Source organism: Nyctereutes procyonoides, unplaced genomic scaffold (assembly GCF_905146905.1).
Source record: "Nyctereutes procyonoides isolate TBG_1078 unplaced genomic scaffold, NYPRO_anot_genome, whole genome shotgun sequence".
Taxonomy (NCBI): Eukaryota; Metazoa; Chordata; class Mammalia; order Carnivora; family Canidae; genus Nyctereutes; species Nyctereutes procyonoides.
Genome location: NW_026575036.1, coordinates 13,940,327 through 13,966,595, shown reverse-complemented (window position 1 = coordinate 13,966,595; position 26,269 = coordinate 13,940,327). Strand labels below are relative to the sequence as shown.

At 39.3% G+C, this 26,269-nt stretch overlaps 1 protein-coding gene across 1 annotated transcript in view; it reads left to right on the top strand.

The window, feature by feature from the left end:
• Positions 1–26,269, top strand: part of TMTC1 (transmembrane O-mannosyltransferase targeting cadherins 1) — a 274,216-nt gene that overhangs the window by 22,830 nt on the left and 225,117 nt on the right. Inside the window, exons 3-5 of the mRNA XM_055318820.1 lie at positions 9,446–9,519; positions 12,649–12,825; positions 16,328–16,534. Coding sequence (XP_055174795.1) covers positions 9,446–9,519; positions 12,649–12,825; positions 16,328–16,534 — 458 coding nt within the window. The remainder of the gene's footprint in view (positions 1–9,445; positions 9,520–12,648; positions 12,826–16,327; positions 16,535–26,269) is intronic.

The following is a 26,269-nucleotide window of genomic DNA, read 5'->3' as shown; positions in this document are numbered from 1 at the left end:
GCACCTGGGTGGCTCAGTTGGTTAAGCGTCTGCCTTTGGCTCAGGTCATGATCCCAGGTTCCTGAGATCAAGTCCCACATCGGGCTCCCTGCTCAGTGGGGAGTCTGTTTCTCCCTCTCCCCGCTGCTCCCCTGCTCATCCTCTCTCTCTCAAAGGAAGAAAGAAAGATTTCCAAGTTATTTCTTGTGAAGTGTAGTTATTTGGTGGATGATGATAATTTATTTGAAAACTATAGATGGTTCAGATCTGTGGTCCTCTTTGAAATATGGACTTCATCATGCACTGATAAGACATTATCAAGTTACCTTATTTCATGGCTCAGTAACCACAGTTGGCTTATTTTATCCTTATTGCTAGGGACAGACAAAGACTTTCCAAGGGGCTCATGGGCCCCACGGTTTTAAAAGAATCATTTCCAGAGCCTTGGCTTGTGTCTGGACACTTGCTTATAGTTCATCTGTCTGAGAACGTACTCAGTCGAGGTCAAGGTGTCAGGTTGGTTCTCCTCTGCATCCTCCTAGTTTTTTCAGTTGTCTTAATTGAAAAAAAAAAGGAGTATCTCACCTACATCAGAATTTTACTATGCCCCAGGTGTACAAATCCCTGAGGTACCTTATAAAGAAGCAATTTAATATATTGGTGTCAGCAAAGCCTCCTTCAGTTAAGGCATCACAGACTTGGAGTAGGGCTTCATATTGCTCCATCTTATATGTATTTCTGAAAGGAATGGAGCATGGCATTAGAAGTAGGGTATGGTGGCCTGTGTTGATCTTCTGAATTCAGAAGTGAGATGGTTGTCATGGGGATGCATAATACATTCATTTGAACTGACACAAAAAGCCTAATTTGGCCAATTGGTTTTGTAATGAGGACTGGTTTTGCCAGTTAGGCTATAAGATGGACATTTTCCACCAACAATATTCTACATCTGTCAGCCCAAGGTTTGACACAAATATATTTGGAGTGAGTGACAAAAAATAATCTTACTAAAAATTACATTACTTACGGTAAAGTTTCCAGCCCTTTCTTGAATATTTTAGACTGAAAAGGTGCCTCTAAGTGGAAGGCTATGCGGTATAAATAATAGTCCTTTGGGAAGTCTTGGTGAAGCCATTTTTGCTTTACTGCTAGGAAACTATGAAAACAAATGACTCTAATGATAGGTAACTCTCCTAATGGGTACACTGGATTTATTTGCTTTCAACCAAATGAAAGGAGAATCTGATTGAGTTGTCAGCTGGTAGATCATTAAGCATTATGGAATATAATAGATCACTATAATTTTGCAGACAACTTAGTGTTCAAAGAATTAAGTCATTGCCATAGCATGGCTACTTCTGTCTCATTTATTTATGCGAACAGTTCTATAAAGATGAAAGCTAGGAATGGAACTGATACTGCATGCTTTCTTATACTGACCTAAAGTAATATTCAGGGGGATCCCTGGATGGCTCAAAGGTTTAGTGCCTGCCTTCGGCCCAGGGTGTGGTCCTGGAGTCCCAGGATTGAGTCCCACATTGGGCTCCCTGCATGGAACCTGCTTCTCCCTCTGCCTGTGTCTCAGCCTCTCTCTCTCTCTCTCTCTCTCTGTGTGTCTGTCATGAATAAAAAAATAAAATCTTTAAAAAAAAAGTAATATTCAGCCAATAATTGTATTTACTGAAAAGAATCATCAGGTGTCCGGGTGGCTCAGTCGGTTGAACATCCGACTCTTGATTTTAGCTCAAGTCATGATCTCAGGGTCGTGGGATCAAGCTCCACATCAGGCTCTGTGCTCAGCAGGGAGTCTGCATGAGATTCTCTCTCTCTTTCTGCCTCTCTTTTCTTTCTCTCTCAAACAAACAAACAAATAAATAAATCTTAAAGAAAAAAAAAACCTGCTGCATTTGTGTTATTAAGAAGTGTACTTTTAGGTGTTCCCTGGGTGGCTCAGCAGTTTATTGCCTGCCTTTGGCCCAGGGCATGATCCTGGAATCCTGAGATCGAGTCCCAGATCGGGCTCCCTGCATGGAGCCTGCTTTTCCCTCTGCCTGTGTCTCTGACTCTCTCTCTGTCTCTCATGAATAAAAAAATAAAATCTTAAAAAAAAAGAAGTATACTTTTATATCTAAGAGCTATTTATCATTTTTCTAATTTATGATGTGTTGAGTAATTGTATATTAATACTAAGTGGGATAACTTTCCTATGATCACAGGAATTAAATAATTATATAAAATTATATAAAATTAATTTAAATATGTAGGTATTTTTATTACAGAGAGAAGATGATTGTTAAAATATTTTTAAGCATAACTATACAATACATTAAGAATGCCAAGGGGGAGATAAAATACAGAAATAAGAGTTCAAGGGGAATAGGTGTGAAATGTCTGCCATTTAAAGAAGAGCCTGTTTATGTTTGTGTAAATAGAAAATAATGAGTTTCAAATTGCAGTGGCAAATTTCAGATTCCATTTGGTATATTTAAAACAGTAATAATATGGCCTTATTTTAAAATGTCAGAACTTACAATGCATGGGAACCTAGAGCCCTTCAAGTATTTAAAATTATGATGAAAAATTTTAGATATGAATTTTAAAAGATGAGAGAGATACCTAAGTTTTTAATATTCTTTTTGGAAGTCCCATGAAGTGAAATAATCAAGGACTGATTGCTACTCCTAGCCATATAGGATACATGACACCGGGTCGAAGTATAGTGGAAAATATGTGTTTGGAGTGTCTTGGGAAAAATGTTTGTAGAAAGAACAAAAGAGTAGGATAATAACAGTCTTAATTCTATGCTTGCAGAGAGGGAGAGCAGGTAACCTTGGACAGTGTGATCACGAGCTGGTAGAGATTGGTGGAATTCTAAGAAAAAGGACAAATCCTTTTAGCAAGATGACCTTTAAGAAAAAGTTTCAATAAGCTAATCAAAAAAAATCCATGATAACACAATTATAGGGACAAAAGAGTCTGAGAGCTAGGCATTTAGGGAAAAATTTTAGAGAAATTGTTTGCATTCACAAGGAATGAGAGAAGTGTAAGAAGGAGGTGAAGAAATTTGACTTAAATAACAATCTATACTATCAAGTAAAATCAGGAGACTATTATCCAATTATAAGAATTAATTTAGGTTTCTAAGGAAGAAGAGAAATATAAAAACACATTGTATTACAGAAGACTTAATGATAAGTTATTATTATTATTATTATTTAAAAGATCATAGTGTGGCTAGAGAGAGAAACAGGATATATCTCCCCCTTGCTAAAGAAGAACAACATGGTGACCCTAAGTAATCCCAGGAAGGACAGAGGATTTACATTTTTGTGGGGGAGGGGTTTTGTTTAGACATGTTGGTATGATTAAGGATTTATTTCCTTAATTACGTAATCAACATGTAGTAAATGAATACTTGTTTGGTGTAGGTACTGCTAGGTACCAAGAGGGTAAGTGGGTGGATAAGGGATCTCTACCCATAGTTTGTTCACAAGCTCCTAAAAAAGCAAAAGAACATACACATAGATACATACAGGACAAAGCAATATGTTGCAATACAAAATTATTTCCGATTTAAGTATAAGGAACAAATGCATTTATTTACTCAACCTTTCAGCAGATATTTAAATGATTATAATATAGTCGCCCAGTGCAGGGAGTATAGCAAAGGCCAGTGTAGATCCAGCTCCTTCCTCATTGAAGGCCTTGTGATTCTTTGAAGGGTTTTCTGACGGTATATTTCTTGGGAGATTTGTGTGTTTTTCTGATTCCTGAATCATGAGAAAAATAAGTAGAGAAACTGGGGAAATGGGGAAAATCATTGTAATTCCTCGGTGGGAATTAAAACTTTAGCAATTATCATAGAAACATAGAAACATTATTGGTTGGAAGGAAGGCACTTATGTCAAGTCAAAAGCAAGAGCAGGAAATGCTGACACGTGGAGTTGAAGGTTAAGGTCAACATTCCAGAACTGGGACAAGAGCTCGTTGGAGAATGATAATCTAATCAGTCAGTCTGGGTTTCAGCTGTTGCACCTTAAGTGTGTGTTTCCTGGCTCCATCTACACTAACGGGACCCATTCATGCAGCTAGAACAATCGATAGCTTGATACATATGGTATACTTTATACAAATCCTATGAATGGTATTCTAAGAAATAGTAAGTCTTGGGGGCAAATTAAATTAATTGTTCTTCACATGTGATTCTGTTAAGCTTGCTAGGACTTAGATCTGAATGTTACATGATTTGAATTCCACCCATTGACGTTCACTTATTTTTTCCGTTATTTGACTGTGTGTCACAGGGTTCAACTCTCAGGTAATAACCACCCCCTTGGTGAGGAAAACCTGCAGCTTGAGGCAGAAGTACATGCTATCCTTCTGCACGTATTTTTGACTAAGTCCTTTGTACTTCCCAGCATCCTACCATTCGGCCTATGTTGCAGAAACTCAAGCCCGGGTGCTCCAACTTAGTATCCCATGTTTGCTTCCCATTGCTCATTCCTTTCATTTACTTACTCCATGCCCTTGTCACTTTCTGCCTTCCCTTCCAGAAACACCTCCTGTGTTTTTAGACTGCTCTTTCCTTGGCCTGGAATGCTTCCGTGTTCCTTCTCTGGCCCCGGATTCACACTCCTGTGTCTTAAACTTACTGAGCCTTTCTTTATTGCTTATTCCTTAGGTTTTAGTGTGTAACTCCAGCCTTCTCATGAAGCCGAATAGATTCTACAGTCAAATTCAATCCCTCCATTCTTCTCATGGCAGTGATTTCTCCTCTTTATGCGACATGCAGTTTCCTTGTATCATAATTATACCCTCTTTTGACTTCCCACCAGATGTGAGACTCTTTGAGGCGGGTTATATCCCACCAGCTGGCACAATACCTGGCAAATAGGAGGCACTTGGAAAATGTTTGTTGAGTGGAATAAATCTTGCAGTTACTGAACATGGAGATACTGACTAATTGAATCACAGTGGAAGTGAATGGTTGGTCTAGACGTATAGAACTTAATGACAAGCACCTTGTTTTTAAGACATCTAACCCCCTTGCTCCAGAGACCCCAGCTCAACAGGGATATGGAGTAGGTGTTCAGTAAATGTTTGGTGGTTTGGTACTGGCCACAGAGTCTCAGTGTCAGCACTAACATTTCAACACACCCTCTGAGCCTCTGCTCCAAGGGACACACATTCTTTCTGTTTGGGCACATCCAGCTGGCTTCCCAGCAGCATAAACTGGCTGCAATTTGAGAAGTAGGCTTCAGGCGCCTTTAGCACATTAGTTATGCTCGCCTCGCTTGTGATTGCCTCATTCCAACTTGCTACACCCAATATCAGCTTGCAAGTCTTGCTGTTGTGTGAGTTGACCGCATCAGTTGTGCTGCGTTGAGTGTCCCTCTGGGCCCAGATGTGTGGCTTTATTCCAAGATTTTGTTGCTAGTGAGCTGGGCTCTCTTTAACCTTCCAGGGGCCTTGCAGGTGATTCTGAGCTCAATGCTCAGGGACATGGTGGTGTAGACTGAGCAGATCTGGGCTCACAAGTGAACCATGTGCAATTGTTGCTTTATAGATTATGAGTCTGAGCTGGTTCTTGACACTGAGGTGACACCATATTGTCACTGCTTACCTCCCTTGAGTCAGGCAGCCTTCCTGATTTGGCACTCAGATTCCTTATAGATTAATGGATCAATGAACAGTGTGTGGTCCAAGGCAGCCACATTAGCTAATGCCTTTTAACTCTGTACTGCTCGTGAAATTCTTTAGCCATATCCAGATTTCTCTTGGTATAGGTTGGACTTGGTTCAGTATGTGACTTGCTATCAATCCTTAACGCAAGTATATAATGATATTATCTTCATTTATATTTATATTTTTTAACTAATTTATTTCATTGTATTTATATTTTTATATTTTTTATTTATTTATATTTTTTAACTAATATATTTGATTATCTAATAAAGTGAAATTCAATATCATACATATAAGCCTTAACATAAAAAAATGATTTCTATAAGCCTCGCAGGAAAAACCTGTTTCAGTGCTGAGTTCCACCCACCTTCTTTGAAGGGAAGAGGAAGACAGAAGGGCACCAATACTGAGTGGGCACTTCATATATATCATCTCATTAATCACAACAGTAACATGAGGTGGGGGTGTTTTGGTCATTTAATGAAACCGGGCACCTGTTGGCTCAATTGTTTATGCATCTGCCTTCCGCTCAGATCCTGATCCCAGGATTTTGGGATTGAGCCCTGCATTGTCAGGCTCCCTGCCCAGTGGGGAGTCTGCTTCCCTCTCCCTCTGCCTCTCCCCTCCACCCTCCGCCCGTTCTACTCTCTCAAATAAATAAAATCTTTTTTTTTTAAGATTTATTTATTTATTCATGAGAGAGAGAGGCAGAGACACAGGCAGAGGGAGAAGCAGGCTCCATGCAGGGAGCCCGACGTGGGACTTGATCCCGGGACTCCAGGATGGCGCCCTGGGCCAAAGGCAGACGCCAAACTGCTGAGCCACCCAGTGATCCCCTCAATTAAATAAAATCTTAAAAAAATAAAGATAATAAATTGCAGAAATTAAAGTCAACAAAATTGAGTCTCACTCAAATGGTAAGAGAAGGATCTACATTGAAGCTTTGGATGGTCTAGCTACATGTATGTGTCATTGTCCCTCCTTTATGACTACAAGTGTGCTTATTATATGAGAATATTCATAGGTGTATTTCCCAGAACACTATTTTCCGCTATTTATGATTGATTCTTGAATACACTGTAGACTTGTTCTTGATGGTTGGGATGATGCTATCTTCTGTGTCAGGTTGAAATGTCAACCCTGTTCCTTTCCCTTGTGAGCTCTTACTCTTTAAGATCCAGCTCATACATGGCCTTTGTTTTAAGCATTCTTTGAAACATATCCCATTTTTTTCCTTTACAGTTTTATTTCTTGAATTTCAAAAAATCAAGAGAAATGTACACACATTTTAAGTAGTAGTGAAACAACACAAAGATTTATAAATAGCCGTTTGTTCTTCACCCTCCTCCACATTAAGTAACACATTAAAGAGAAACAATTTTAAATCTCAAAAATATAATGACCATATACTCATCGCCCAGATTCATCAATTTTTAACCCACATTTGTTTTGTTCTTCTTCCTCTCTCTCTTAATATATAGAAGTATTATTTGTATTCTGAAGCATTTGAGAGTATATTGCATAATTCATGCCTCTTCACACCTGAATAATTTAGTTGTATATTTTCTAAAACCAAGGCCATTAATCATTATATCTCTTTGGTCTCCATAAGTTTGGAACTGTTACCAGTCTGCATTGTCTTTCTATAATATGATTCACAACTTTAAGTATAATTTGAAACATATTTAATATGAATATTATAAAATGTTTACATGACATATCATTGCAACTGATGTTGTGTAATATATGTTATTTCCAATGATTATTATATAAAATATGGATGTATTATATAATTTATGGCCCATGCTTTAGAAACTTTATATTTTCTAAAAAAAAGAAACTAATCTTATTTATTTATACTTTGTATTAAAATTTTATAAGTACAAGTAGTATAACTGTTGTATGTAAATACATAGTATAGAAATATGTATAATATAAAATATAGTATATAAAATAGAAATACACAATATATGCATATGTAGTATATGATGTAAGTGTAATATACATGTAATCTGTAATATATGCAGTATTATAATACATTAGACTATAGGAGTGGTAATATATCTAGTAAATCATGATACCATATAGATTTGGAGATATTGAAATATTAAAATTTTAGTGTTGTAGAATAATGTAGAATTGTTATATTTCATACTTTATTAATATATATTTATTTATATTTTTGATAGAATGCTCCTCACCCTAGGTTTGTCTGATGTCTTCTCATTATTGTATTCATGTTATGTATCCCTGGCTGGAATTTGACAAAAGTGATGTTGTGTTCTCTCAGGGTATCACATGCAGAGGCATGCCACATCCATTTGCCCTTTATTGGTGCTAATACTCTGTATTAACCTTTATACTCTAGGTTTAGCATCCACTGCTATTTTGTGATGTCTCTTGCTCATACTACTATTGAATCTTTTTTTTTTTTTAAGATTTTTATTTATTTATTTATTTATGACAGACACAGAGAGGGAGAGGCAGAAACACAGGCAGACGGAGAAGCAGGCTCCATGCAGGGAACCCAACATGGGATTCGATCCTGGGTCTCCAGGATCACACCCCGGGCCAAAGGTGACGCTAAACCACTGGGCCACTGGGGCTGCCCATACTCTTCAATCTTTTGGATGCAAAATGACTATTTGCCAAATGCACTATTCCCTCCACATTCATTAACTGGCTTTTTAGTGTAAGGAAGAGCTTTCTATTCTTTCCCAGTGACTTGCTTACTGTATTTATGTATGTGCTTATATGTGCATTCATTTGTCCATCTATCAATATCAGTATGCATTCATGGATGTCTATTTGTTTTACTGATTTATTTTATTATTGTCCTTATCTATTTTGATGTTCAAATGACCTGATATTTGGTCAGTGGGAGCCCCTTGTCCCTTGTCACTGGCTTCTTTTGACGTGCACCCGTCACTTTTTGCACACTTTTCTTACCTTCTAACATGATAAGATGAACCAAGCTTCTCTTGTATCTCCTTAGCCACAGCCCTGGAACCAACCACTTCTCCAGGGAGCCCATGTTGTCTTTAGTGGAGGAATGGTTTGTTGCCTGGGCCAGGATGGCTCTTTGCTACTGGGATATCTTGCTTTTAGGCTCTTTCAGTGACAGAACTAAGAAACACACACAAACAAACATACACGCATGTGTGCTCACATAGAGATCATATTTATTCCTGTTTTTACTAGGATTATTGTTTCCTAAACTTATTTTTTCCTAGTACTCTGTAAATACCTTCTGCTGCATTAGCAGCCTAGTGCCAAACATTAGTGCAATGTCTGCCACTCAGTCATCACTCAAAAAATATTTTGATTAAGTCAGCAAATGAATAAACCTTGATGATATGAATTGACTTCTATAGAAGAAAGGTTAAAAATGAAATTAAGCATAAAAATCTTTTTCCTTCCTCCTTTTTCTCCTTCTATAAACTTGTTAAATATATGATAGCCGGAGGTGGTTAGCCCTATGTCAAATTTGAAGAACAATGTGTTTTCTTATTTTATCATACTTCTCATTCATCTAAAAAAAATACCTTTTTATAAAAAAAGATTTTATTTATTTATTTATTTGATACTGAGAGAGAACACAAGTAGGGGGAGAAGCAGGCTCCCTGAGTCAGGGCTTGATCCCAGGACTCTGGGCTTATGACCTGAGCTGAAGGCAGACGCTTAACCAACTGAGCCACCCAGGTGCCCCAAACATATGCATTTCTGTAACAGTTTTCTGAAAGTAATTTTCTGAGGTCTTTATTTTTTTCAAACTTTCTAGGTGGCTGGAATTGTTGGCAGAGCTGATGTGTTAGCATGCCTGCTGTTTCTCTTGGCCTTTCTCTCCTACAATAGGTATGTATGGCTAAGAATGCCCGTCTTTGTGGTTATAATCATGCTGTCCCCTCAGGAATTTTTGTCTTGTGTGTGTGTGTGTGTGTGTGTGTGTGTGTGTGTGTGTGTGTGTGTATTTTGAGCATCTATCTGAGACAGGAGGGAGGCTTGTTGGCAGTAAAATGCTCAGAGAGCTTTGTGAAGACCAAGATAGGAAACCTCCCGTTACCGAATGTGAGGCTGCTCTCTCTTCCAGCCACATTCTGAACCTTGTCATAGTGTTTTAAAGGAACGGCTATCCCAGTGCTGGGAAGACAAGCTCTTGCTTCTTGATTATTCTTACCTGTCATTTCTTACTGAGAATGGAATTTGAAAGCTTCAAGCCAATATATGTTGGGTGTAGTCCTCTCTTCTATTTGGACATGATTTGTTTAATTCCTTCTTTTCATTTTGATCCTAATTTTTTCCCCTCTTTATTATCCTCACTAAATTAGCTCAGAGCTTAAAATAACAAGGCTGAATTGGAAGTAATATTTCTCAACTGTGGTTTTCTAATTTACACTCCTTTCGTTAAAATATAACGAGCAAGTTCCTTGCTTTGAGATGCTGAAAAGCAATAAAATAATTTCCCATTATATTGCTCAGATTTTCACTTGAGTTGTGATATATCCACAGAGGGAAAGGGGCAGAAGGCTTAGAGGGTGGCCCAGATAAAGGGGGCCAATGAATTGTGTCACCCTAATTGTGAAGGGATGCCTGGTTAAGGATTTGTGAATATTGATCTTTGGATGAGTTCATTGACCTGCCAGCCAGTGATTGAGGAATACAATTCTAAACAAGTGGTTCTCAATATGGGGCAGTCTTGCCCTTCCCCTGGGGACATCTGGCAATGGCTGGAGGCACTTTTGCTTGTCATTAAGTGGAACTGTGCTACTGGCATTTAGTGAGCAGAGGCCAAGGATCCTACAATGTACAGCACAGCCCTTACAACAAAATATTATTTTATTGATGAGAAACCCTGTCATAAACCAGTTTAGCCTTTGAATGATCAAGAATTTTTTAATTCTTAAAAAATTTTGGTTTAATGCGTGGAGCCTGTTCCTTTTTTTAAAGATTTTATTTATTCATGAGAGACATACAGAGAGAGACAGAGACATAGGCAGAGGGAGAAGCAGGCTCCCTATGGGGAGCCAGTTGCGAGACTCGATCCCAGGACCCCAGGATCATGACCTGAGCCAAAGGCAGATGCTCAACCACTGAGCCACCCAGGTGCCCCTGGTACCTGTTCTTACGGGTTTTCCATGCTATCTGAAAGCAGAGCATTTCTGTGAACACTTTTGTAAGCTAAAATGGCCTAAAGTGTTGAAACAATGGCCATTCATTAATATGGCAAAATTGGGGGCATTCCCAGACCCCCAAAACAACTTCTTTTAGACTTGTTCTGATAGCATAGGACACATCTTTCTAATACATGTACAGAATACATGGAAATAAAGTACAGATGCTCACCTAGTTCAAAGCTGTGGGGGCTTGGTGCTGAGATGGAGAGTGTGGCTCCTGGGGAAGGAGCTAATTGGCGGGGCTGCTCCTGCTGCTTGGGGTGCACTTTGCCTCTGTAATAGCGCCTACAAAACAAACGCTAAACACTATTTTTGTTTCTCACCTTTTTTTTTTTTTTTTTTTGTAAAAACAAAAATCCTCTTCAGATTTCTTCCTATTAGGGAAGATAGGTACTAATGTAAGTCTTTCATAAAAGTGAAGTGGGCAGCAATGTGAACTGCCACAGTTCACATTGAAAAGTGGGGGGACCTGTATAGTACTAGTCTTCTAGGCCTGGCTTTGTGGCTCTCCACAACATTGCTAGTCATGTGAAATGGTATTGTGAAAAATTTTAAAAATATAAACCTAAACTCACCAGTTAGTTCTTTCCTGTTTACTCTGGCATTAGAACAATATTAACAATTGCCTTTTAGTTTAAACTTACTCTTTGGGGCTTTTTCTGTGTGATTGGTACATTTGGGAACATGATCAGGCCAGAGTTGTGTCCATAGCTATGTGATGATGAACCTTGGGATTACCGTTTCTCTTGTACATGCCATTCTTACTTTTAGCAATTTAAGCTGTAGACTAGCTTCAGAGAAAAATGCATATCTATTGCCAATTTGGCATATCATTTTAGGTGATTGTTCCAAGACATAACAATAAGAGTAAGATATCCTAATTACAGAAATATTGGCTTTTACTTCAGAGCAGTAAGGGCATATGGCTGTGGTACCTACTGAAGGAATAGTGATTATTTTTGGTGTGGGCCAATGGTATATTGCCAGGTGAGAAAAGGCTTTATGCTCTGGAAGATTTTTTAAAATCCCAGCTGGAAATTATAATGAGGAAAAAAAAAAACCAACAACTTTACCTAATACATCCCCTTGGAAAATAAATTTAAAAATACCAATTAACCAGAAGAGAAGACAAAGGCCAAAATATCTATATTTTCATCACAGAGAAAAATGAGGATTATATTTTGGTATATCTCTAGCCACTGACTGCTTTATGTGCAGAAGCATCTGAAACACCTTTACTAAGATAACGATTATGATGATAACCACGTCACATGTAATAAGTCATTTATTTAAACCTGCCTACAATACTGTAATCCTATTTTGTACACGAGGGTACTGAAGCACAGTGAGTCATGGTAACCTGTGCCGTAATACCTGGTTAGTTAGCTGCAAAGCTGTGACTTGAATCCAAGAGAACCTGGCCCCAGAGTTCACACATATGGCTTAGTAACCTGTATTATTCACTTAAAATATATTCACTTAAACATCCTTCAATACCACCTTCAATACCTATATTTCTATGGTAGTATTTTAAGTGGGTTTTTAGTGTCCATTTATTATGTGCCACATTTTACCATAATTTAAATGTATCTTCATTGAAATACTAAATTCAGTGTTATTTGGGCATTTACTTTTTTTGTCTTTGCAATTTTAAATAAGTCTGTGATGAATATTCATGAAGAAATCTTTCTTCACCTGCTTACCTAGAATACAATGAAATTGATTATTAAATCTTAGTTTTAAAAGCTAGTATTTCTCAGTGACCCACATTTCTTCTTAGATTAAAAAGAGTCTTGATCTTGTTTTCCAGGAGTGTGGACCAGCATCATGTTGGGGAATGTTTTCCTCCCACGGCTTCTCCCTTCTTCTTGCTGCTCAGTTTGTTTTTGGGGACCTGTGCGATGCTGGTGAAAGAGACAGGCGTCACGGTGTTTGGAGTGTGCTTGGTTTATGATCTCTTTTCCCTATCCCATAAGCAAGAGAAATCGTAAGTCATTTTTTAAATTTTGATACCAAGGGAATAAATAAATAAAATCTTAAAAAAAAATGTGATACCAAGCAGTTCATGTGCAGAGAAGAATTACTTAATAGCTTTCAAACTTTCATTTATAAAAAGGTTACATTTTATTAAATGTAACCTTGCCTTACACCATAAATTAATCCAGCTTGTTTTATTAAGATAAATGCGTTAGATATGTTCAAACTCTTCACACTTTGTAAAAATCAATGAGGACATAAAGATTTGAGCCCAAAATTTGGAATTGGAACGTCTCTATGTTGATTGCAAGTTTATATTGCTAGATTATTTTGGTTGCATACTATTGAGAAATCCTGATTCACAAAGACAAGTGGTTGCACATGGTGACAGTTTTTTAACAGCTTGCCTTGAATCCCTGCATTCAAATGAGTGTTATCCATCAAAAAGCACTGCTAAGTTGGAATCTGCTTACTTTTTGTAGGAATGATGCTGTTACCTAAGAGTTCTGTGGAGTCTTATTTTGGAATTCCACAAAAGGCCAGTCTAAACCATTCAGGAGTACTGACATGCTATATTCAAATTAAAGGTCAAGTTTATTTAGTAGCCTATTTTCATGTAAAGAGTTTAAGCACATTCATTACTATGGATTATAGATGGTAAGAATTCTATGGCATACTAAAAGTGGAAGCACATATTTCTCTTCCTCTAACAAATCCTTAATTACTAATAATTTCCCATGCAGACCCCATTTTTCAATAACTATAAGGCCCTTTTGAACTTTTAAAAAATGTGGTTGATTTATTCTTCTACTTTACCCAGTGAAGAATTAGCTTTAAAAAAATTCCTGCCTTTTTATCCCATTCCCTACCTCTTATACTCCTTGACATAAAGATAAGAGCAGTGTTATTGAGTGGCAACAAACTGAGATGAGTCATTAAATTCTGATCACCTTCCTGCCTGGGCGTGCTTAGAGATAATTTAAATAGACTTTAGTGCTCTATTGGCTCTCTGTAAATCTCAGAGGCGTGTAAAAGGAAGGAGCTCAGTTATCATTTTGACCTAAGCTCATGCCAAGAAAGCTATGAGCCAGAGGACCTCCCCTTGGCTTATATGAGAATGCCTTTCCTCTAGATCCTCTCAACCCATGTGAGGGACTGTGGCTGTGGTGCCGGCCTTACTTTTTACCGAACAACCTAGCAACCCATCTTTTTGCTTCCTTTTTGCATCCTGTATATCTCTGCCTCCTAACCCCTTTCTGCTCTGCCTCACCGACAGCAGAAGGATGTGACAACTGACTGCAGACCCTCCCCTGTGGTCCAGTCCAAAGCAATTTTAACCTCATCAGTGAAGTCATGTCTCCTCTGGTCTTGGGACTCTCCAGCCCACCGTAGCCTATATCCTCCTTTCTTCTTCATCTGGCCACTGCTGAGCCAGGGTTTTTTCAAAGGGGATAATTGTCTCTTTTATTTCTTTAAGAATTGTTCCTGACCTTCATAATACTAAACTGCTGGCAGTTCAATGGGAGGAATCATACTGCTGATATGTAGCTCAGAAGTTGTACTGCTCATAGTCTCTGCTTTGGTTTTTAGTAACTTTTGGCTCTCACAGCCAGCAGCTCTGCATAAGTGGAGACATTCATTCTTTTCTTCATCCTTTTATCCACCCATTCAACACATACTCATTCTTGACTAGGCAAGAACAAGAGATAAGATTTCTTCCTTCCAGAGGCATATACAGTACTGGGGGAGGCAGATGTCGTATAAGTAATTACATCAGTAGCTGATTACGGTTGTGAACAGCAGTAAGGGAAGGGGAGCATGTACCAGGGAGACCTAGCCAATAACCATTAAGATCTCTTGAGTTCTGGCCACATGCCAGGCACTGTGCCACACCATCTATAGGTATGAAGTCACTAATGCTCATCCTCACTGCTAGCCTCATTTTATAGAGGAGAAAACAAAATCACAGAAAGTGACCTCTCCAGAGTCACCAAATCCCAGGTGGGGCCAGGATTTGGGTCCTTGTCTGCATGCTTTGGAGCCACAGGGTTGCCTCTGAGTACCTCTGCTTCCATGGAATGAACACAGAGCAGAGAGGGCTTGAGAGACCTGCCAGGACATCTGCTGCCTAAGACCTGGGCTCACATTTGTATCATGAGGTCAGCTCAGATGTTCTGAGTGTACTGGGGGACATGACCCTTTTTAAAATCCCACAGAACTATGTCCCGTTTTCCCAGAATAATGTACACACACACAGTTTTACACAAACTCTTAGGGCTCTCCTCCCACTTTATCTGCTCATTTAGAATAAACATCTTGGCATTAGGTTATTCTTGAGATCTTTTATCATATGATTCAGGCAGCAGGGAAGAAACCGTAACAGAAACAAATGTTGGAAGCCTTTCTACATGAAGAGCAATTCATTCCTAAATTTTAAGATTGGGCCATAGGAATGAATGGAGTAGGATTGCTTTGACTTGACATCACTATTAGGAAGGAACAGCTTCAATGAAACATCAACTCCTGAAAGTTAAGTTTCTTTTCACTGTTCTTTCTTTTCTAAAAATTTTCAGCATGCAGAGAATAACGTTCCCCGACTCCAGTCCCTAACTTCTTTCTCTGGCAGTAACGACAATCTTGAATTCATCACTTTTCATTTCTGTGGTTATTTTTATGCCATTACCTAATATGCATATACTGGTATAGATATCAAATTGAATATCAAAGTGAATATCAGGATATTTTAAAACATTTTCAAACTTTATATAAATAATATCACTTGCTCTTCCATTTAACATTGGGATTTTGAGATACAGTTTTTGCTATTATAAACTGGGCTGCACAGGATTTTGTGTGTGTGTGCGCAAATACCTGTGGGTTTCTCTCAGGCATAACCATGTAAGTGGAGTTGGGACCACAGATGGATGCATGTTCACTGTGTCCTGGACTGAAGCATTGCTCTTGAAATGATTGTAGCAATGTCTGAGAATACCCTTTGCTTTGCTTTGCTTTGGGCATCACTTGGTAGTATCAGACATTCTAATTTTTCCCATTCAGTGGTTATGAATTCTATCTCAGAGGATTCATGAAAGAAAATGTAATCAAGGTACGTTGGATGGATCAGCTTTGAACAGTACTTTTCAAGATCGTAATTATGTAAATCCCAAATACCAGCTCAACCACATATTTTGAAAGAAATATATTTGGAAGACAAGTGATGAAGAAGAGACAGTGTGAATGTGTGTGTACATGCGGGTGACCCTATAAGAGGGGCTGAGACTTAGTCTTCTATAGTAGTAAGTCATAAGTTCTAAAATAAAAAGAAATAATAGCATAATCACATTATTTTTAAAACATCGTGATACATAACAGAAACACAAGAGCTAAAAGATTTGAGAATGGTTGCTTCAGGGCACAGGAGTTGGGAGTGGGCCAGGGGACTGCTGTTTCTTGTTGCAAGCCTTGTCATTCTGTTTGACCTTGATTCCCCTCAATTCCATGTGCACCATTAGGAGCAATGGGGTCATCCATCAGCGCAGCCCACAGCAGCCGGGGAGCCCTCAGCCCCCCTCACTGCCCACACACCCTCACCGAGAGAATGGAAAACAACATCGATTTCCTCACCGAGGAGCTTGGGGTGGCTGCCACTCACCATCGCCACCAGAACCCAAGAGCAGCGGATTCCCAGTGTCTCCTCGAGCTATGTGGTCCATGATGAGGTACTGAGCTGAGCTCTTCGTGCCGGTTTTCACCAGTGAGCAGCACCTGGTGTCGCGTGGGTGGGCAGGAGAAGTGAAGTGCTGAGTGGGTTTTTCATGACAGCCCCACTGTCTCGTTTCCCTCCCTCCTCGTCCTCTTCATTCTTCCCTTTCCCTGTATTAGATGAGGTAAGAAAGGAGTCCCTAGAAGAGACAAGTGGAAGCCCTGCTGTCTGCCTTGATTTGGAGGCGGGGGTGAGGTGTGGGTCTGGAAAGCCTCAGTGAAGAACACCCAGTGGAAGTGAAAGAGCCTTGAGCTGGAGAGCAGGCCCCTCCTCTGAGGTGGGGGAGGAGCACGCCACCTTCCCCTGCTCCCTCCTCCCACTCTCCCCATGGGACAGGAATTGATTACAGCCTAAGTATGGGAGGAAGCCCAGGGGACCCTGCTTCTCAGAAATGTTTTTGAGGATATAGTACAATCTTTTCTAAAGCATGTAGTTTTCTTTCTTTTTAAAAATATTTTGGCCTACTCATGAAAATTAACATAGATTTATCAGAACGGGTCCTCACTAAATTAGGTTGCCTCTAAAATAGCTCAAACCATGGGCGAGTCAGAATTTAATAAAGATGGAAATTAGATTCATCCTATTAGCACTTAACCACTTCAGACTGCTGTTCTTTTTCCTCTGTGTGGTCCCAGAAAACTGATTTCAGGGTCTTAGTTTCCAATTATTTCCGCCTTTGCCTGTTTTTTGGATCTTGTGCCATTCATTGATTCATTCATCAACAAATACCTGTTGACCATCTGTCAAGTGCCAGGCACTGTTCTAGACCCTAGGGATGTTATAGCAAATAAGGAGAACGAGGTCCTTCCTCTTGTGTAGCTTCTTTTCCAGTAGAGGAAGACAGACACTTAGTAACCATCAAGGAATGAACAGTGTGGTGGAGAGTGATGGATTGGCTTGGCCTGGACAAGTTTGAGTTGGTTGGTCAGGAAAGGCCTCCTGAATCCTTGTGAATGACCTGCCAACATCTGGGCAGAGGGATCCAGACTTGGGGTAATGAGCAAGTGGGAGTTGGAAGGGGTGAGGTCAGGGAATGGCCAGGCCCAGATACAGAAGGGACCTGTTGGCCATGAAATCAAGTTTGGATTTTATTCTGGGTGGAGAGGGAAGACTGTAGCAGTTTTTTGTTTGTTTAAGTGTGGAGAGAAATGATTACATTTCTTTTTTAAAATGTGTGCTGGCTTCTTTGTTGTGCTTGATGTGCGGGCACAAGAATAAAGCAGGGAGGAGGGTTTGGAGATTTTTATACAGATTGAATGAAAAAGAAAGGTGTTGGCCAAGGATGACAGGGACTGAGATGAAGTGCTGTGTTGCATTTGGGACATCTTTTGGATATAGGTCCCAGAGGACTTGATGGTGCTTGCCATCAATTCATTAATTTTCTCATTTCACAAATGTTTGAGGAACTGGATTAGCCAGACACTATGAAAGTATGTGGGATATGAATGTGAATGAAGCCCAATATGGTCGCTTCTTCATGAGAGTCACATGTTCAAGCCATTGTGAAGAGGGAGTATAAGGGAAAGGCAGGAAATAAGGATTTGGGGGGTTTCTGGTTTCAACAGTTGGATGGATGGGGGTGCTAGTTACTGAAATGGGTAGACTAGGGGAGAAATAGGTTTTCTGAGAGTTGAGGGAGGGTGAAATCACAGAAATGTATGAAATTCCTGCCAAAGGAAAAAGAGAGATCAACAGTCCTATAATTGAGGAAATCATGACTTTTTTATGGAGGGCTGTGAAGGAAAAGAAGACAGAGCACGTAGGGAAATGTAAATTTTTAAAAGAAAGACCAAGAAGGAGGAAAAAGAGGAATTAATAGAACATTGGAGACTTTCATAGTGGCTTGAACATGTGACTCTCATGAAGGAGCAAGCATGTTGGGCTTCATTCACCTTCATATCCCCCATAATTTCAGAGTGTCTGGCTAATCTAGTTGCTCAGATATTTGTGAAATGAATAAATTAATGAATTGATGGTAAGAAAATATTGTAATTAAGCACAGAAAGACTATTTTCAGTATATTTGGCAATGAAGGAATAGTGGAGGGGCACCTAAGTGGCTTAGTCGATTAAGCATCTGACTCTTGGTTTCGGCTCAGGTCATGATCTCAGTGCCTAGAGATCGGCCTGCACTGGGGCTCCATGCTCTGGGGGAGGGGGGGGGTCTGCTTCAGGATTCTCGCTCCCTCTGCCCATCCCCCTGCACACTCTTGCTCTCTCTCAATAAATAAATCTTAAAAAATGGAGGAATGGTGGAAAAGGGTATTATCTGGAGATGTGTTAAGTTTTTGTTTTCATTCTTACTTTAAATTTGATGGACATGTGCGTATGTAGCTACGTTGTAGAGAGGAGAGATGAAAGACACGGCAGCAGAAAGGGTTGGGATGAATTATGAAAACCAGAGGGATGCTGTTGAATGTTTAATACCTGGCTCTTCAAAGAAAGGAAATCCTGACTTGTAGAGTTTGCCAGTTTCCCATAAGCATGCCTACGGTGGCACATTTCAGGCTACAAATGTGATTCCACTGACGGTGACCGTGGAGTTGGGGGAAATGGGCTGGAGCTCACCATTGCACAGTATTTCCACTGCCTCATAGACAACAGACATAATCTCAAGAGCTTAAATAATAGTAAAATTGAAGTAACCTAATTAGGAAGTGATGAGCTTTGAGTGTCTATCACCTTTGTTTTTAAGATGATTTTTAAAATTTAAAGTTGAATTTCTCAGTAATGGCTGTATTTAATAACTGGCCTGCAGAATTCCTAAAAATTTAATAGTCCTCTTCTACAGGCCAGTGTGAGTTAGTTCTAGCACACTAGTGAAGAAGGCCCTTCAGAAAAAGGAAGGAAATTGTGTATCCATTATCCATCTACTACGCACCAAGAGTTTGGTTAACATTTCCCCCTATTATCCCTGCAACCATCATAGTAGCCATTTAGGATGGCTATTAGAGTTCCCATTGCCAGGAGGAAATGAGAGATCTTAGAGGTTGAAAAACTTTGTCCATATTTACACAGTAAGCATTAAGGTTGGGGATGGAACTCAAGCAGTTGTCCCTTCAGCCTGTGCTTTGTCCACTGGCCGTGATCTCAAATCCAGGGTCCCATGTGAGGACTTAGCTTTGGGGAGGAGGCAGGACACCTGTATCATTTTATGTGGAGCTCACCGCTCTGTTGCACTATTCGGAAAAGATTCTTGCAGTCATTCTTGGACTGTACCTGAAGCACTTTTTGACTTGCTTTGATATAGGGTCTGGTGCTAATACATGAAATCAGATGATATTCTCTTGTAGGTCACTTTTTTTTTTTTTGAACTCTGAGCACCAGAGTATTTATTTTAGAAACGGTGGTGTCTGAAGAGCAGTATACAGCACAACTGGAACTCCACTAGAGTTTTACTAAGTTACCATGCTTGTGGGCAAGAAGGACCATTTTCTTTACTTTGGAAAGTTGTCATATATTTTCTCTCTTTTGAAAGGAAAGGTATTATGTTTTTAGTATACATTTGGTTAGAATTAAAATTATTTTTGAAAACTATGCATGACGGGGATCCGTGGGTGGCTCAGCGGTTTGGCGCCTGCCTTTGGCCCAGGGTGCGATCCTGGAGTCCCGGGATCGAGTCCTACTTTGGGCTCCTGGCATGGAGCCTGCTTTTCCCTCTGCCTATGTCTCTGCCTCTCTCTCTCTCTCTCTATGTCTATCATGAATAAATAAATAAATCTTTAAAAAAATATTAAAAAAAAACTATGCACGAACCTTCTGTCAGAAGGTGGTCAGGTAAAGCAAATACAAGTTCAAAAAGGTGATGCTGTTCTAGTTCTTAAGATCTCAGGTGTTTAAATCATGGCCCCTTTACTTACTTGATCTTGGACAAGATATGATCTCCCTGAGCCTATGTTTCCTCATCTCCAGATGGGGAAAGCAGTAGTAATTACACTTTACTCTCAGATTGGTTGTCAGGACTAAGAGCAATAGCACAGATAAGAAGCATATAAACAGGTGCTGGTACTCAGGTAGCCATTCAGCACATGGCAGGCAGCCTCATCATTATTAGTAGTTTAATATTGTAACTATTCTCAATCCCCTGTGGGTTTCTGGAAACCAGGATGCACCATGAAAATGGTGAACATACAGTATGCAGGCAGGGGATGAGGAGTTTGCATGGGATTTTTTTTTTTTTTTTGGTTTGTTTTTTGATTGAACTTTGAGCCCATTTGCTAGTATGCATTTGTATTGCACAGATGGCATTAGGCTGACAAAAACATTGTGCTGAACACTATTACTTCAAACATTTTCAGAAGGGACATCTGGGTGGCTCAGTCAGTTGAGCATCTGCCTTCCTTGCAGGTCACAATCTCAGAATCCTGGGATTGAGCCCTGAGTCTGGCTCCCTGCTCAGTGGGGAGCCTGCTTCTCTCTCTCTGTCTCTCTCTCCCCCTGTCTGCCCCTCCTTGCTGTTTGTTCTCTCTTTCAATAAATAGATGAAATCTTTTAAAAAATGTTTTCAGAAGTTACTGTGCTCAGGGAAAAATCTGAACCCACAAAAAAAATCCTACATTTTTTCAGATGCTGGTTTTTCTTCGTGGTTCAGTGATTAACTTATGGGTAGAAAGTATAAAAATACCCCTCAGACTTAGGGTACACACTCTGGAATCAGATAAAATTTCAATTGATACTATGTTTTACTGAATTATACCATGTGAAATGAGGAATGTTTTGTATGTAAACATTCCTTCCCTTATCTCCTTCATTAATATTAAATTCATTCACACATAGACACGCTTTCTTTTTCACATTGAAAAGATCAGTGAATTCTACGTGAAATCTTATCTTCAGTAAGTTCTACTGACGTTTATATATAACTGTATAGTCACTTTCATATACATACTTGATTGATTTCATATTTAAGTGACAGTGATCACAATAGGCATTGAAGAGAAGTTTTTGGCTCAATAAATTCTTGCTCATTTCCTCTTTTTTCACCTGGATCTGTCAGGGATCATTCATTCAATAGTATTTACTGAGCATCTACTATGTGCCAGGCATCAGTTTTGGTGGGAAGATTATGGCAGTGAAGCAAACTAAGCCCAGCCCTCATGGAGCTTGACTGGATGCTGATCATGGTGTTTTTACTTAAAATGAGCTCATTTTCTACCTTTGTGGGCAAGACAGTGGTTAGAGTTTTACTTTAGTAGGCCTTTAAAGTTTTTCTTGTAAATACCTTGCACAAAGGCATGCAAATCAAGAAACTAAGACAGGTTTAGGACTAGAGAACGGTTTGGCACTAAAGTGAATTTGTGAGGTAATTAAATTCAGGGGACTTAGGGAGGCATTTAAATATTTTGACCTTCACTGATGGGAATGGGTAACTGATCTTTTAAGTGTCGTTTTAATGCTTTATTTCTGTAGACCTGGCATTGCACTCTTTTTCCCAAAGTAAGAAACGCTGTGCAGATTAAACTCCTAAGGTGAGATTTTGAACTTTCATCCACACATTTGATCCTGTGAGTAGGGCAAGTGTGTTTCAGATCATTAATAGTCTCATATTAGCTTTGAGAGAAACTTTGTGAGCTAGCCAGGTGTGATTTGCAAGTGACAGAAAAAAAAATATGTTGAAAGCCTGTATTACTAATAACAGATTTCTCTTTTGTTTCCCTCTCACCTCCAATTTTACACACTTCTTCTTTTGACTGGTTTCAAATAAGCCTTTTTCAATCTCATTCAGCTGCTGCTTTCCAAAATGAAATGACCCAGGGGTGCTTGGCTGGCTTAGTCTAGGACATGTGACTCTTGATCTTGGTTCTGTAAGTTTGAGCCCCACACTGGGTATAAGATTAACTTAAAAATAAAATCTTAAGAAAAAAAAAGTTAAATGACCAAATGAAAGAGGTCCGAAGTTAACTAGTAGGTCTACACAGAAAATCATCCAGCAGTTGCAGGTGAAGTTCGTGGGTTCATAATAATAAATCCCCTCCCCTACTTTTAAAATCTCTTAATGCAAGTGTGAACCTCAGTGATGAATCTTTGTTAAGAATGCAGATCACCTCATGGAAGTAGATGTTAACTATGATTTTATTTTATTTTTAAAAAAAATTTTAAAGATTTTATTTATTTATTTTAAAGATTTTATTTATTTATTCATGAGAGACACACACACATACAGAGAGAGAGAGAGAGAGAGAGAGAGGCAGAGACACAGGCAGAGGGAGAAGCAGGCTCCATGCAAGGAGTCTGATGTGGGACTCGATCCCGGTCCCCAGGATCACACCCTGGGCTGCAGGTGGCACTAAACCGCTGCGCCACTGGGGCTGCCCTATGATTTTATTATAAAGAGACTGCAAATTCAGTTGCTACCTATCATTTTTTCTCACTTTTCTTTGTTTAAAGATGAACTGGGACACATTTTGCTAGAGAATTTTCTCTCTTCCTCAGTGGTCTAAGTTCTTTGGTCTTTAGTTGTTCCTGGATGGCTGTATCCACATCACTATGACTTATTTAGGCGAGGCAGGCTCATGATAGGAGAATCCAAGAATGCAATAACTCTTAGGCTATATTTTATAAAGACACTAATCAAACCAGCTAGCATAATTATTGTTAGAATTATTTATTATTAAACAACTGTATAACTGTGAGCACTATCAACCTATCACGTGGGCACAGTCTCCAAAGGGTACCTTTTCTGACTTTTGTCCCACACACCCTGAGTTTTTTTCATAGTTTGTCAATTTTGTTTTAACAAAGCAAAATGATGGTAGCTTTTGCTACAGCCTCATGGTACCTTCTGATGTCAGTCAACTGCAGATCTGCTTAGTGAATGTGGTGAATGTGAAGGCACTGGAGAAAGGAGGTGAGTGATCACCGTAGGCATTTGTCTTCCTGTGGAGAAAGAAATATTTTATTGGGAAGAGTGAACCAGTGGTAATGCTTTGCTAGAGGAATGATGGAAATGGTGGGAAATTTCTTCTTTTTTTAAACATTTTATTTATTTATTCATGAAAGACGAGAGAGAGAGAGAGAGAGAGAGAGAGAGAGAGAGAGACAGGTAGAGGGAGAAGCAGGCTCCATGCAGGGAGCCTGACATGGGACTTGATCCGAGGTCTCCAGGATCAGGACCTGGGCTGAAGGCTGTGCTAAACCACTGAGACACCTGGGCTGCCCGGGAAATTTCTTTTAAAAATTTGTAATTAATAAATTATTTTTGAGTCTGTGTTACTGGACTTCTTAATTAGGAACTGTGTTTATCATGATACTATCATTCATGTGCCTTTACTGTTCATTAATAGGGTTGATTTACCCAAGGTGGGCTTTGAAATTCTTTCAGAGTAGCTTTTCCAAAATATGGAACTTACCAAAAAAGTATTCTCTTGTGTGGATAGAGAATTAGAAGAGAATTGTTTTTCCTCATATTGTTTTCTAACCATTAGCTGAGAGTGATATTATTGTTTTTGAACCAGACCTAGAGTATGTGGTGAGGCAGGAATTATCTTGATGAGTTTGTGGGAAAGCTTATAGTAATCAGCTTTGGTTCTTGAACTGAGCTCAGCACTAAAATGGATCATTTCAATAAAGTGTTCCTTGGATTCATTCAGAACTTAGCACTAAAAGCTTCTTCCAAATAAATCACATGCTAAGGAGGCAAAATTCCTTTTAATTTATGGATAGCAGTTGGTAGAGTTTCTAACTGCTGACAGCCCCTGGTTCTTCTGTTTAATCTTGATTGGGTACTGATTCTTGGCAATCTTCGATCCCCTGTGAATTTCAGTCAGTAGATGATAAGTTCTTTCCTTTCTCAGTGTAGAGCAATCAAGCTTAGGCATCTGCTTTCCAACTGGATGCACAAGGACATATGTTGAAAGAGAAAACTATCAGAATATAGGCATTTCTGGTTGGCATGCAGTTTTGTCACTGCCACAATAGGCTCTTCTTAGAAGAGTCTCAGGCCCCATACTTTTCCATCCCCTAATGGGTCCCTGTAAGGAGCCCTCCACCTCTGTCCCATGTGCTTAAGAGGCTGGGTGGCCTCCAGGCCACCAAACAGCTCTCCCTTCTTTTTCAGAGCACAGCAAGGGCTCTTTAGGATGTGTAGGGAGTTGACTGCTGATTTCTTTGCTCTTTTCATTAATGCTACTGACATCCAGCGTAATATTTTTTTTCTCTTTATCTTTTTAAGTGTTCGCCTGCTGAGAGGTTATCAAGTGATTATAATAGCAGTATCAGCTCATCTTAACATCGTAAACACTCAGGATCTATATAAATAACTCTTTCATGAGAACCTTGTGCCGATGCCTGGCAATCCATTCACGGTGGCTTCAGATAATTTGGTGGGATTTTCAGTTTGTCATTCTGAAAATCGTCTGCCACACATTTTGATCTGGTAATATGTTTTGTAGACTGAATGTAAGAGAATCTTAAAGATATACAGGGTTGAGAAACACTTTTTTTTAAAATTATTTATTTATTTACTCATGAGAGACAGAGGGAGAGAGGCAGACACATAGGCAAAGGGAGAAGCAGGCTCCCTGCAAGGAGCCTGGTGTGGGACTCGATCCCAGGACTCCAGGATCATGACCTGAGCTGAAGGCAAATGCCTAACCGCTGAGCCACCCAGGTGTCCCTAAACACACTTTTTTTTAATTCAAGAAGAGTTTGGAGAGGTACCTTTTGTGGAAATCCAAATGATTTGTGGAAATCCAGATGATTTCAGAAGCAAGCATCATGATTGTGCTTTTCATCAGTGTCAACATTAGAGTTACCATGTCCCATGTGTGTACTTGACCAACTGCCAGAGATCATATTACAGGTTTTATGGGCAGCTTACAGTTTTAATTCTTATAAAAACCTATGCGGGAGACTGTACAAGGACCATGGGCTCATCTCCGAGTTCCTGGGTTCTAATTCTGTTCCATTGCTTCCCATGTATGTGATCTTTGGCAAATTACTTCAGCTCTCTGTGTCATTCGTTTCCTTGTGTGTGGGCAGTAGTAATACTGATACCATGAGGTTATTGTGAGGAACAAATTGAGCTACTATATGGAAAGAGATTAAAATTGCTTTTCATAATGGTAGTGCTAGGATTTAGCTCCTCTTCCCCTTCATGCTTATTTTATGCCAAAACCAATGTGGAAAATTATTGTTTAGAATTTTTTTTAGCACATTCACCATTTCTTTGCTTTATTTATGAAAGAAAGAAAGTGGTATAGTCTTGATTGTATGTGTTTGTGATAGTTATTTTCTCTTTTTTCACAAGTTTACAACATTTTAAAAAAGATCTTATTTATTTATTCATGAGATACAGAGAGAGGCAGAGACACAGGCAGAGGGAGAAGCAGGCTTCCTGCAGGGAGCCCAATGTGAGACTTGATCCCAGGACCCCAGGATCACACCCTGAGCCAAAGACAAACATTCAACCACTGAGCCACCCCGGCGTCCCAAGTTTACAATATTTTAAAGGGAAATGATTATACAAGAAAAACATTCTTGTACCCATGATGGAAAGTTCACTGAAGTTTAGCAGGATAATAGAATTTTTGTGTTAACCCTCTTAACTGATGAATACCATGCTAATTATGAATTGTCTCAAAGATGCTTGTAGAGCTATTCTTTGTTTATGAGACTAACAGTCAACTTTTAAAAATTCATAGTTTTTATGTATTTAGAATTACTGTGGAATAAAATATCACTTTAGTAAACAA